Raw genomic sequence first — 14874 nt, 5'->3', positions numbered from 1 at the left:
ATAAAGCAGGGATTATGGAAGCTTTCATTCCAGAATATATTTTGTCATTTACAGCAGGATTACTGCGTCTAACAAAGCTTGTATTCCAACTCAAAAAATAATTAGAAACAAGAAATAAACCATGTGAGTCTTGGTTTTGAAGACACTTCTTCCATTTCTTCAAAATCCTATCATGTCCTTGACCTTCCTTTTGGTGAGCTGACTGAGGTTTTTGAAAGTCACTTGTTTTGTTTCATGTTTTTTTAATGTACTTTGCTTGAGATGCTGGCACCAGAACCTGTTTGCAGCAAGCCCTAGACACCTGGGGCTGGAGGGGGACCCCTGAGACTGGCGGGCTGCTGGGGCCACGGGGCCCTGCGGAGCTGCGCTGGGGACGGGTGGCGTGGTCCTAGGTGGTGAGACAGGCACTGAGGCACTTAGGCACAGGTTGAATCCAGCCCTGCAGGTCGCTAGCGTGTTTCTGGAGCCGTCAGCCACAGACTATTTTGTCAGAGCGAAGTGATGTTTACCTGAACCTTGAATAGCAGGATGTGGTGTTTGAGTAAAGTCTCCCTTACCCAAGTCCAAATAGATATGAAGAAAGAGATCGGAATTAATACCCCTACAGGTAATTTGGTTCCTTCTACCTAGCACTTGTGCTTCAGGAAACCATTATTTCAATTAGTACTTTTTTATGCTCATACAAAGTTTAATAATACAAATAGAGAATTACATTATGTGATTTTGACCAGGGATGCTTGGTTGAGAAGATGGACAGGTGTGTTTGTAAACTTCAGATTGATAGCTTCATATAGGAACCAGGGGAACAAGTTCCTGAGCCATGCAAATGAAGTACTTATGGAAGAAAAACCAGGGGCATTGTTCATACTACCCCTCCCCACACACACACACTTCCCCACACACAAAAAAGGCAACAGAAAAAGGAGAAAAACAGAGGAAAAAGGAAATGCTACTTTGAGCGTCCTTTTGTTGAAACTAACTTGGACAGCAGCTAGTAACTTCTGTGACCTTCCATGACAAATTCAGGTTGTTGAGATGCACAGGTTTCTTTTCTAGACTAGTCATGTGGCAGCTTTAAACTCCATCTAAATGTGATCTAGATATTGGAAAGCAAATGACAAAAGCAACAGCTGTTTTCAAAATTATGTTTTTTTATTAATTGTGATATGGCATATAGTACCTGGTCACTTGTGCAGTCTCTTACCACAAAATACAGGATAAAAAGGCAAAGCATGTATCTCACTTAAATGTCTCTTAGAAACTTGCGTGCGTGAAGCCACAGAGAGCAGTGGATAAAGGTACATGGGTATTCCTGTCACCTCTGACCATCAGAGTCAGCTCCTGGCAGTGTACCGAACTGGAGGACTAGACAAAGACTTCCAAATCTGATGTCCTTTGCAGCAGCTTTCAGGAGTTTTTAGCTGTTAGTAGCCCACACTGATAGCACCGATTCTGCCTTTTGATCTACGTTAATCCAAAAACCAAACCTGCTCAGGCTCTTAAAGCAAAATACCATAGTATGCTATTTCTTTTCCTGTCTAGAGATTCCCACCTTTCACAGCAGAATAAGCAGAACAAAACCTCACCCTATTTAAGTATAAAATGCCATCTTGGCAGAAGTGCACAAATTAAGATGTCTCCCCTGCCTTCTGCTCCGAGTGGGATAGCTAGCTAGCTGGAGATGGCAGTGGCAAATATGTGTCCTTGGATACTCTCCTTTGGGTGAATGCCACTGTTAGGACTGCTGGTGACTGAACAGAATGACTTGTGAGTAACAAGCAAGGGCGCGGAAGTCAATCGTTTGATTTTGAATTGTTTTGCAAAGGAGAAAGAGACGAGCAGCAGTCTAGAGTGGATTTGATTCAGCTCATAGATTTTATTCTCTGTTATGGATGGCAGCTTTGTACAGTGTTTTATGGCACAGCATACTGTCTCATGAGGTTGCTGTAATTTCAGCAGAAATTCTTTTATCTGTGTGATGTGGTTTTTACTTTGTCTATAAATATAATAGTAAGAACTTGAGCTACATCATGGCCAGATTTGAAAGAGCTCATCTTTTTTCAATTAGCTTATTCTTTTATTGTCACGATTATTCATTTTCTTTTACGTGGAAAAAAGCTACATTATTTTAGGGAGTGTCCTTTGCTTCTTGAATTCCTGCTGTAGTTCATTCTCTTTTTGTTTCTGCTCTGATTCTTTCCAAAACCATTATAGATTTTTTTTCTTTTATCTTTCTTGTTTAAGTACCAAATCTGGGATTAAAGACATCCCTGGATGTGTGCGTTGGTGATTCTACCATTATGTACCTATACAACAATGTTACTGATGTGTCGTAGCTCCTCAAGCTCCAAAGAATCTGGCTTGTGGATATGAAATTTGTCTTATGTTTTTAAGAGATCAGTTTTACTGTGCAGATTGCATTCAAAGGTTTTTACCTAAACAAGGAAAATGAAATGGCAGAAATGAAAAAAAAAAATTGAATCAAGATGGAATAAAGTATTCAGATTTGAATTGTTGGATTCTTTGCAAAGACAAATCTGATATTATTTGTCGAGAGTGCAATAAAATATAAACAGTCATAGGTGCTTTTGAAAGTTCATCATTATATCTTTGATTTCCTGGAAAAATCATGACAAAGGCATCTGCAGGTACATTTCAGCAGTATTTCAAATTCTGCAATTATCTCAAACTTGTTATAAGAAGCCTTCAATCAATCTGTAGCATGAAGACAGATGATGTCTGTTATATTGTGGGTAGGTCTAACAATCTTGCTTATTTTAACCTCCTTTGACAATTTGATCAAGCTGGTAGGTTCAAAATTCAGAGGTCAGCAGGATTAATTGATAAGTACATCTAACCCTGTAAATCATGCAGCATTGTGTCATCCATTTAGTCATTTTTTAAGTGTGGTAATGAGGAAGTACAAAGTGTGTCTGAAAAAGAAATCTGGATCGTAAGAAATAAGAAGAGGAATATTAAGTGTGTCTTTGGCTGTTTGTTCTAATAGTACCTTACAGTTAAAACTTACTTAATGTTGTATATTACTTTGATCTTAACCTTTCAGCTATTGATTTTGTTATGCTTTCAGTTTTGATGTGCTTTTCTATGCTATCTTATTTAATTCAGCCAGTATTTCTTGATTATGTGAACATCAATCTTCATGTATACAGCTCAAACCATTTAATATTCAAAGCAGTTTAGGTTCTTCGATTTATACTATGAGAAATTTTATCCTCCTTTTAAGTAACGTCTGTGGCTCTCTTCTGTACCCTGTCCAATTTTTCAAGATAATCTTAAAAATGTGGGTAGCAGAACAGAATGCAGCATTCCAATGTCGCTTACAAGGGTGAGATAACCACCTTGCACCTATTGTGTCCGTATATCCAAAGGAATGTGTAAGTGTGGTTGCCCTCTCCTCGGTGTTTGTTTTCGTCATTCTTGGTGACATACCTGTGTTTACTCTAGAGACTTGATGAAAATGTTGTATACTGTTGAGTCTGGTATCTATTGACATACATAGGGAGTAAGGGGGAAAAAAAAAAAAGGTGCGTGCAGATGAAAACCAAAGCTCTTTTTGGAGACCTTTGATTTCTATTCATCTATTGTGAATAGAATTGTTTCCTTTGTAATAGACTTTGTCATCCTTTATATGCGATAACTGCATAGGAAGTGGGACCGTATTACTGTAGTTTTTGTTCTAACCTTCTTCCATTTTGTCAATTCTAATAAAAGCAAGTAACTATTATTGTTCAGTAATGCTAATTATTTTTTCTTTTTTAGGATCTGGTAAACACTGGACTCAGCACTTTGTTCTTTTTCATTGCCTCTGTAGTACTTGCTGCTTTAAACCATAAAACTGGAGCAGAGATTGCTGCTGTGGTAAGAATTTGAACTTCTTTATATGCAACTAATGCCTTCTATTAAAACTAAGAATAACTTTTCCCTTGTGTTCTTGGAGTATTTCTGTTACTTTTGCCATCCCAATTTACTTCTAATTTTACAGTTGGCTATGCGTTAATTTTGATTCTAAAAGAATTGATTATCTTTGAATTTTGTCTCAAGTCTTGAAGGAAGAAACAGGAAAAGAGATTGCTGAGAACACTAACAGTTTTATTTGTCTTGCATCTTTCTCTATAGATAGTTTAGGTGTTACAGCAGTATATTGCAAGCTTACAGAAAAGGTATAGCCAAAGATTCTTACGAAATTGGAGCTGCTTATACTTAATCTTGCTGAATTCTTCTTGCTCGCTAATTTTTGTTTTGTAGAGGGAGTATAGTGGTGCTTTATGTTTTTAGATTTTTCAATCTAGAGCAGTAAGGTCAAGCAAATAAATTTTGTGTTCCCGTTCACAAAGCTTTTTATTTTTTTTCCGCAAATGTGGGCGTTGAAAATCACGAGTTCTGCACAAACATACAGAAAGCCCTGCAAATCAACTCTTCCTTCAGACTCATATATAGTCTGGACTGGTCATCTCTTCTCTTGTCATTTGTCAACTGTTACATTCATCCAAACAGTTCATTCCGCAGGATGAAGAGCTGTATTCTTCTTCACAAGTGGTTCTTCATTGGAGTTGCATTGCAAGATTTAATTGTCATGTTGGTAGACAGAGAACTCAGTTTCCTGGGATCATTAATCTTAGTAGCTTTCACAGATTCTCTAGACCATTGAGGAAGGAACAACATCAATATTAGAGGCCATGATGATTTGTCAGTGCAGTAAGGTAGAAAACTTAACTTCTGAAGAATTTTTTATGAAACTACTGTTGTTCTTGTTTTCAGAAATTGTCTTTGACGAGTCTTTCTACCTCTTGTAGATATTTGGTTTCTTGGCAATGGCAGTGTATGCTGTGAACACATATTTAGCTATCAAAAAGTGGCGAATGAACAGCAGACAACAAAACAGTCGTCAGACCAGTGATTACATACGTGCTCGGACAGAATCCAGAGAAGTAGATCATCGCCCTGAGATTCAGCGTCTGGATGCATGAAGCGATACTCAAATGGGACTGCAATGGGAAAAGAAGTGCTCATGGAATAAACTCCCTCATGGAATAAAGTGTTTTTTTCTTTATTTAAGGAAGTAAAGGAAGATCAGTTGGTGGCAAAGAATGTCGAGCCCTGCATATGTGCGTAGATGCATTGAGTCAGAAGCTGTTGTCATGAAGGCAGTAAATGTTGGTCATTCAAAAGCAAGAGCCATTTAAGACATCCACATATATATATACATATATATAAAATATATATTATATATATATATGTTGCGAAGTACATTAATGTGTTGGATTAACTGCACAAAACTTTTCTTCTCTCTCCTAAGTGCAAGCTCTGGATACACATTCTGTCACTGTATCTTCGTCTGTCATAAACACTAAGACCAGCATTATCTTGTTTGTTTAATATAAGAAAGAAATCCACCAGAAGAAAAATTCATACCTGTGAAAAGGAAGTGAGGGGCAAATAGCAATAACTTCAGTCATGCATTGTGTCCAGCAATTCTCTGTGTCCTTCCTTGTGCAGCCTTGGCGGTGCAGTTCAATTCTCATCTGCAAGATCTCACGCAGTTTCATTGGTGGCTCACTCATATAGCTGAAATAAACAGACGGATCATGTCTTTGGGTTGATGGATTTAATGTTGAGGTAGTTGTCTTTGGATTACTCTGAAATCACCACATTCAGTTCATGCATGACCTTTGTTGGATCTGAACTTATGCAAGATTAGCATGTTTACTGAATGGTCACCATACTGTAATGCTTCCAGTGCGAGTATGTGGGGTTTCTGTTAACGTTGGGATACGTACTATTTTGCTTTTCAAAATGGGGAAAAAGGCAGGGTGGAGAAGGGGGAGGCAGAGGGGCACAGTAATGAAGGGGAGAAAGAATGAATTGTCATTCAGTAAACTTGCATTCCAGTCATGTTTTTTTTTTTTTTTTTGTTGTTTTGTTCTTTTAAGGTTCAACCTTTCTGAGAAGCATAGGGTAAGCAAGAACTATCAAAAAGTTCTTGTACTTAGAATGTAATCTTAGGAACACTGTATTATGATTCATCTAAGACACATTTTCCTTGCTCAGAGGGTTACTTGATTCTTCTAAAAACTGTTAGTAGTAAGCAAAATGTTATTTTAATTGGGTATGTCTGCAAAAAGTTTTTCTAGTATTTGTTGATTTATTTAAGAACGGTTTTACCTAACTGAAGTTTTCTTAATTGTACTTCCAGTGAAGATGAGGGTGTTATCTCTAATCAAAACCCGAATTCTGCAGTAATCAGTTTCATAATGTTAAAACAAAGAAGTTCCTCAGTATTTTTCTGGTTTTATGGCCGGTGTTTTTATCTGTGTAATCTATTATTTGGCATATGGATGTCTGCATATTACATGAAGAAATGTTGCAGGGTAAAGATCTCGAGTGCTGGATTCCTTCCGGGTTTAGGCTAATGAAGTAACTGAAATTAGTGGAACTACGCCTGAATTTATCTCACATGTGAGTTTAATGCATTTTGTGTTGTTTGTAATTTAGCTGTACTCTTAAGTGGTTGAATGCAGTTAACTGGAAGCTTAAGAACAAAGGGCAATGCACTGCAGACAGGTGATTTTGAAATACTAAAACCAGGTTATTGCCAAACAGAAGATCAGTATAAGTGCCTGGGCTTTTTAATATTTGAGGGAACTGAGGGAGTTCCAGACTTAAACCTTACATTGCAATGTTTGAATCAAGCAGCAGGAAATTAATGTGTGGAAAACTGGTTAAAAACTAAACAAACGTAACAACAAAACTGATCTCATTTGTTGAAAGGATGTAAGACACGGACTCCTGATGGCTCTTGAACAGAAGGCCTTTATTGCCCCTTTTCACTACTCCATATACTTTCCCCATAGCACCATGTGCTGTCCACGTGCCTGAATCTGTCACACAATTCGTTAGAGACCTTCAGACGCACCTTGAGTCAGCCAGCAATTGGCCACTGCCCCAAAGCTCATTTTTAACACTGTAGCCAATTTTCTTTTTGACAACCTTGCTCGAGTTTTTGTTTCTACCACTTGTTTCCTCATTATTTCTAATTCAGGGATGTGTGAAACAGCGCGGAGTCACCTGCAAATTCCTTTCCCACAATTTGTGATTTTTCTGATGTCTACAGTACATTTCACCTTAGTTGTTAAGACTGAGATTAAAACTAAGAGTTACTAATGAGGTTAGAGAAAACTTGCCTTTCTAAACTAGGAGTGGTTTGCCAGTTACTGTATTAATGTCTTACTTAGCTTCATTGAAAGTTAATACCAAAGGCAACACCAGTTTAAAAAAAGGATCAAAACATAGTAGCTAATCTCTTGTTGGGTTTACAGCATAGATGTTTAATTAAGGTGGTGTCTCACCAGGATTAATGGGTGTTTCATGAAAAGAAAATGACAGCTCAGTGTTCACTCGGGCATGAAATAATTAAGTTACTGAAGCCAGCATAGTTGCTTTAGCCCTGTTGTTTTTCAGTACTCTAAAAGTAGCATGAGCGTATCTAGACCGGTATTGTAAACCAGCATTAAAGCAGTTGGCATAAGTATCATTTTAAAATAATAATATAAAAACTAATTAAAGCCTTACTCACATACAGAATATTGTCCTGCAGAAGATCCTTGCTTTTGGAGTGGTACCCACATCTGAAGTCAAGAAACAGAAGTTAGGTCTTACGTAAGAAGTTACGTCTTACAAAAAGTGTAGGCTTTCCATTGAGTATATCCTGATGCTGGTTAATGAAAGGATCGAAATGGTGTGTATGAAAGAAAATACCCTTTTTTCTCTTCCGTAGTCCCCGTGCTGATTCAGTTCATCTGACTTCTCAGAAATATGGGAGGTCTCATGCATCTACAAGTTTATGGCTTTATCTTCCAAATCCTTACACCTTTCCGTACCTAGACTAAAGATAACTTCACAGAGTTTTTTTCTGGAGTGAGATCATGAAAAGCTGTTGTTATCTTTTAGCTGGAATGACAAATGCTTACTTAGTATGAATGATAGTTATATTTCTAATATCATATAATACTTCATCCTGTAGTATAGTATAGCTGTATGACCTTGAGTACTTTTACACATGAAATAAGTTTTCTTGAGTTGAGAACGATATGCTGTTATTTATTACTTACATCAATAATGACTTGAGCTTAGCACAGCTTTCAGGATAGAATTCAAAGAGAATATGAATTGAAAAAAATAGTATCTGATACAGTTGGAAAACAGGAAAACAAATGTAAATTTGTAATTTCCTTATTTTGGGGACCAAAGATGATTTTAGTATTGTACAGTATATACTTTCTAAAAGTCTAAGTTAAGCATTTATTACTCTTCAGAGACATTATTTACTATTTGCATTATAGAGTAGGGAGATAAAGTGACGATGAGATGGACAACTAAAATCGAAGCATTAAGATCATATGATGCATAAGTGGTTGATTTTTTTTTTTCTTTTTCCCCCAGACAATTTTATATAATGGTTTGAAGAGGTGGTGATGTTTTATTAAGACTGTTATCAGAACTGCAGTCATCATAAAAGGGAAAAAAAAATCTCTTAAGGAATAAAACTGAGGTAAAAAGGTGTTTTTTTTTTTTTCATTTTTTAAAATTTTATTTTTTTTATTTTAAATGGGAAAAAGTGCTTCTTCCAGCCACCTAATCTTATTTGAAAGCATATAGGGTTAATGTTTCCTGAGCATACAGGGTTAGTTTTCCCTTTAGTGTTAAAGAGTGCTGTTTAGCTTCACAAAGGGACCCAAAACCACTGTAAATAAAACTAAATGAAAGCTAAACACCTGAAACTTCTACGAATGGGATGCTTGAAGCTGTAGTGGCATTCTGATTAATCCTCTTAAGTCAAAACTAAGCCCTCAAGTGTGCAATCTCCATGTATTGCTGCATGTAGAAATGAGGGCAAGTTTTGCAAGCTATGCAGACATTGAAATATCCATTAAACAATAGGAAATGATTGGAGTAACAGCATAGTAATTGTTGTATAGTGTTTCAAGAGTAGGTATCTTCCTTTTAATGCTATGGTCAGTTTGGTCAGCTTTAGTTCAAGTTTATTATACATACATGTAATGACGTGCAAACTGCCTACAATAGAAGCAGGTTTCTAAAACCGTAAGAACTGATTTGTCAGTTTAATTGCTCCTTAGTAAAGTTGGTTCCTTTTTATTCTCTGCTTGTTCCTTCCATTTCATAAATTCATGTCTCATCTGTCTTACGTTTTAATGTTTAGTTTTGTTAACCCTTCTTTGTTATCTGTACAGTGTCTGCTTCACTATAAGGAGGACAAGAATAGCATGTCCGATGTCCTTTTGCTTAAGTATGTACTCTTACCTTTTGTGATAGCTTATGTTATTTGGGCTGGATATGCTGGGGGATTTTTTATTTTGTCCCATGGACTTTGGAAGCTAGCTGGTATAGTATTCGTTTCTTCTAGGCTTTCTGTTAGGAGCCACATGCTCACAGATTGAGGACCAGAGATTCATCTACCTCTGCCTTTTTTTTAAGAGACAAGGTGACGATCCTTGAGATTTGATGTCTATATTTCAGTTTGTGCTGTTCATTGTTGGCTTTATATTCATCAGCAATGAGCCATGCTGTGGAAGCAGCTTGCTGTCTTCAGCTTGTAAGATGTCTCTTAGGCGTGAACTTAAATTGGTAACATGGGGTGCTTCTTCATAGGCTTTGTCCCGTGTTTCACTGTGCATCTTATGACATGATCTAGAATTGCTTTACTGTATCTGTTTGTGTTTCATTGTTGAGTGTAGAAAGAAGAGGGGAAAACTGGGGAGAACTTCCAAGTTTTTAATTATTATGATTATTTTTTCACGAATTACTTTGTACCATATAATGATTGTCCCTTCCTAATGCAGCAGATTTACTGGTTCTTAAAGTGTTGCGAACAGCAGCAGAATTGACCTGCTACAAGCTGCATGTGGGCTATGAATTAACCACTAGTTTTCCATAAACGTTAAGGTCCCAAAGTAAATGTTATATTTGCCACCTTTGTGCTGATTTGGGAGTTTGCAGGTACAGTAAATGCTTACATAATAAATGGCTTTATTAATGCAGCCTTTTTTTCCCGCTTGTTCTGTATCTGCTCTTTTCTTGTCCTGTGACACCTTTTAAGCATTTCTACCTGTTCTCTTTTTTTTTTTTTTTGGTGGTTGTTTTTAGGGTATAATTTCACAAAAAAAAAAAAAAAGTTAATAGCAATTCAAATAGGGTAGAAAGTAATATATTCACTTGTAGTCAGATGAGATACTGAGCAGCTTTGCGCATGAAAATTGGAGCCTAAATGACAAATCCTATGCTGAAAGCTCTGGAGCCAAGCATCTTCAGCAGATACTTAAGAGAGAGAAATGTAGGCTCATTTAGATTATGAATATGAAACGTAGTAAAGGATGGGAAGGAGAAAGAAAACCAAACCTGATGCTTAGTAATTTGGTGTTTTCAAAACATGTGAATATGAAGAATCCTCAACTGCAGAAGGAAATTTATTTTCTGCACTTCATAGAGAAGTTTACAGAGACACTTTGACTTGGTGATAAAAGTAGGTGTAGAAATGTTTCTCTGTTCCTAATCCTGGGGCCAGGCTGCCTGCGTGTTATGGTTGGAGAGATTCTACACCCATTTTGTTAATGGTGTATTAAAACCTGAGGTACGTTGACAAATCATTGTGATTATCAAATGACTTCTACTGAGCTCAAGTGTCGTGGTTGGTTCACAAAGAGCTGCAGGATCTAGAAGCTTGCATCAGGAGGGATGTATGTATCTGGAAGAAAGGATTCTTTCAGACTGGGATTTCTGCTTAGTCCCGCTGTGATGAGTAAAGCCATCAAGTAGCATTTCTGAAACTGGGTGCATAGTTTGCTGTTTATGGGATAAAATAATAGATTGTTTGTAGGGCCTTTTAGCCAACAAAGATCAAAGACTGTGCAGATACAGATATCATGTATTTCAAATTTAATGGCAACAAAAGTAATCATTTTACAATGAAACTGAAATGGGCAAAAAAACAAACAAACAAACAACAAAAACAAAACAACAAACAAACAGCAGAATGTTGTACTTTTTGCCTAGAAATATTTTCTTGGAAAAAAAGAAGTGTAGGGTTTGTCATGCTCTTCTCTTTATTTTAACAGAAGGAGTTGATTAAAAATGAATTCATACACATATTCAGGAAATTTCTAAATTCTCTCTCTATAGAGTTTTTCCTGATATGCTATTTTCCCTGTTAGTCACATAGATCAATCTGTTCAACAGAATCAGAATGGTGCTGTCCAGCCTGAAAGGGTTCCTTTGTTGTCTTGGTCTTATTTTTGCATTGTCTTTTTAAAATCTGTCTATAATTTAACCATTTGTATTCTATAAATAATCTTAAAAAAAAAAAATCTGCTTACACTGTGATTTATAGTAGCCTTTAATTTAGAGTATACAACACAATCTAATTTTCTTTTGGGATATGCAGCTTTCAAAAGTGTTCTTATATATGCCCGGAAATAAAAGTTGTCTATTTATCATGAAAATGTGATTAGGTAGTTACCTATCCAGAGTCCCAGTGCAACTCTTTCAAAAGTGTGCTGGATGGATGAGTTAATGAAATTGCCTTTTAATCTCTATGGGTTAATAAATATTTTTTTATAACTAGCCACAGATATTCCTTTTTAAATTATACTTGGCAAACAGAAGATATTTAATTTTATATACAATATACATAGTTACCTTGATTGACGTATTTATAACATAGAGCTTTGAGTTTACTATGAAGGTTTTATCATATACCATGGACTTCATGGGTAGAAGTTTAAAAAAAAAAAAAAAAGAAAAAAAGAAAAATAGTAACCATATATGGAAGGATATGGAAACTTTCTTCATAAATTCAGATAGAGGACATCAGAGCATTTCCAAAAGCAATAGCCAGATCTTATTAACAGAGTATCTGTTTTTTTCTTATTTTTGACTGGGGCTGGTCCCTACAGCTATTTTAGTAACATCTGGATGTGAGTAAATGAATGAAATATGACCATCTGCCTCTTCCGACTGTCAAGGACTATTGTCTAGAATATGGGAAATTTCAGGGTATTGTTTGTTTTGTTTTGGACAAATGTCTCAATAGACATATTTAGTTAAAACCTTCATGCATTTGAAAGAAAATACCCTCTATTAACTTAGGCTGATTTATCACTTCTGGTAACCTTTTAATCCCAAAGGTATTATAGTCTAAATATTTTCAGTAATGTTACGTTTATCCAGATGTCTGCAGGTTAAAATGGTTCTGGCTAGCACCCTTTTATTACAACAATTGCTACCTTCATTTTCTACTGTTTATACTTTAATCTTGAATGTTTAACAGTTTCTACTTGTTGGATATTGTGAAAGGAGAGTGTATCATATAGCATTACAGTCCATCCAGCTTTAACTCATATGTCACGGTTCTAGAATAAGGTGATATTTTGATTTATATATTGTGGCCAATTAATTGCATTTTTAAATGATTTCTGTACTTAAGACACAACATTTTTAATAGCATTTTAATAACAAATGATTAGCTCATCATTTTATCTGTCTAAACTTACTCTCTTCTGTGTTAATGTCATTTTGAATCTATTTGTATATGTTGAAGTTTGTAAGGGTTCAGGAACCCACAATAAAATAGTAAAGTATGTATTTATTTCTCATTATAATGCTCAGTTTTGATTTAAAAGTTGACACTTTGTATGTCTTTTCACAGAACTGTAAACTAATACCGAAAAACTGCTTCACCTAGGGTGCCTTCCATGTGTGGTATAAACACTTGTCATTCACAAAAAATAGAGATGTAAATTTATTAAACCAGTAAACACTATTTTTGTAATGTGAGTCACTAATGCATCTCTGGCTTTATTGTGCTTTATTTTCACTAAAAACAGTTTTATGGCTACTGTAGTCATTGTTTCCCTTTGTGTACTGCATAGTAAATATGGTCTCATGGTGAATCAAAAGATTGTATCACATCTGCTCTTCTCTGCCTTCAGCTGCTACCTGAAAGATGGAGATAAAGCACATTGCTGAAGTGAGCTAGAAGGTATTCCAACCCTTTCCTTGAGACTTGTATAAAGAAATGCTCAGTGTGGGATGTCTGTATCCTTGGTGCTGATTCAGGGTCCTCTAGAAAAACATAGTAGGCATAATCTAAACATTTCTGATACTAGCTCATAATTCACAATTTATGGTGTCTGAGAAAGGAGCATCCCGGCCTGAAAGACTTATCCCTTGGGGATATAGGTTCTGTACTGACAGATTGGTAATTGTGAACAGCTCAGATGTATCAGTCAAAATAGTGGGTTAGAATTCTGTCTTCGGACTGAGTGAAGGGGATGCAATTTTCTTTTTAACATACGAGCACAATTCTGCTATGTAATACCATTGGTATTTTGTTTTTGAAGTTTGAAAAACTGTAATGTATTGCCAAGGAAAATCTTCTAAGCGTTCTGTATGTGCTGCTGCAAATGCAGAACCTGTCTCTGTTATCCTTACTCAGGCAAAATTCCCCATTGATGGGGGACTGCAGGATCAGGTATCTATTTATCACCATAAACACGTTCTGATCAAGGATTTGAAGAATATCACAAGCTAGCAAATGTGCATATAAAGACAATGTACAGCCTTGAAGCAATCTCACATTATTTTGGTAAGTATTTGTGGTCTCATTTAAACTGCTCACAAGGCCAGCTGATAAAATTGATGCTTTCTGTAGAGGTACCACCGATCTGTGATCTGATGTTACTTCTCAGTAATACATGTGTAAGCATAGCATCTTCCAGCTCTGTATGTGAAAATCGTGCTCTTAATGCTTGGACAATTTCAAAGGCAAGGTAACTCTACAAGAAAACCTAGCTTCTAACTTGTGTTTTACACCAATGATGATTTTTCAGTCTGTTGTGCACTTCTTTTCTGTCAGTTTTAATGATAAACAAAAACACAAGCTGAAGAATTTTCTTGGAATACAGAAAGCAGTCCTTGTTTTTTTTTTTTTGTTTTTTTTTGTTTTTTTTTGAAATCCATACCATCCTAGCATAATTTAAATGGTGTATTTATAGGGTTTAAATGTCATGTTGTTTTTCCAGTCTTTTGTATATGGGCACATTACTTTTTGTAATTTTTTATTTAGTTGTCTTTCAGTTTTTTCTTTCTGATATCTGAAGATTTGAGCTCTGTGGATTTTCATGGTACTCCTCTGATTATGTCTTCATAGTGTTAAAAGTGTATTTTTGTATGTAGGGAAAATGGTAGTTTTCTAACACTTACTTTGATCAATATAGTATGAAATCATTTGTGAAGGACTTCCTGTTCAATAAATGGACATGTTAAAGCACTAAAACATTGTCTTCATCTGTAAAGGCAACGTATAAACTCAGCACAAGGTGTTGTGGCTGATTATCCAGCAAGTGTAGCTGCTAAATGCATTTCCTATGCAAGACAATGTCATAGGGGCTAAAACAACTGAACCAAAAGACTCCGCCTGAGATTTTTGTGACTGCTTTTGACAACACAAACTTCATAGATGCTGGAGTTAATGAAAAACCATGTATAAGCAGTCCATGATGAAAGATTATAGGTAGCAGAAAGCACACAGAACTGCTTTGTTGCTGAAGTGGTTGTGGCAGGATTGCTCTGGTGAGGGTTTCTCTGTCTGTACTCTGGAATGGAACAAAACACTGTATCTTGTGGTTTGCAGCAGCATGTTCTGGACTGAAAAGGACTTGGGAGCTGAAATGCGAGAGTGAGTAGGTAACTCTGCCACCTCGTGGGGTGAAGGTTGTGTATCTTACCTTGGTGTGATCTCGATTTGGGGCATTCAGCTGCTTTAGGTGCAAGGTGAAAGCA

General features: G+C 36.2%; 1 protein-coding gene across 2 annotated transcripts in view; it reads left to right on the top strand.

The window, feature by feature from the left end:
* The window catches only part of CMTM4 (CKLF like MARVEL transmembrane domain containing 4), a 53191-nt gene that overhangs the window by 24088 nt on the left and 14229 nt on the right, over positions 1-14874 (top strand). Inside the window, exons 3-4 of one of the 2 annotated variants that reach the window (XM_068693737.1) lie at positions 3781-3879; positions 4815-14047. In XM_068693737.1, the coding sequence (XP_068549838.1) occupies positions 3781-3879; positions 4815-4988 (273 nt within the window). In that variant the 3' untranslated portion in view covers positions 4989-14047. Of the gene's footprint in view, positions 1-3780; positions 3880-4814; positions 14048-14874 lie in introns of those variants that run through there. The other variant, XM_068693738.1, reaches the window with a different exon arrangement.

This window comes from Anas acuta, chromosome 10, assembly GCF_963932015.1.
Source record: "Anas acuta chromosome 10, bAnaAcu1.1, whole genome shotgun sequence".
NCBI lineage: Eukaryota > Metazoa > Chordata > Aves > Anseriformes > Anatidae > Anas > Anas acuta.
This window is presented reverse-complemented; position numbering and strand designations above follow the sequence as displayed.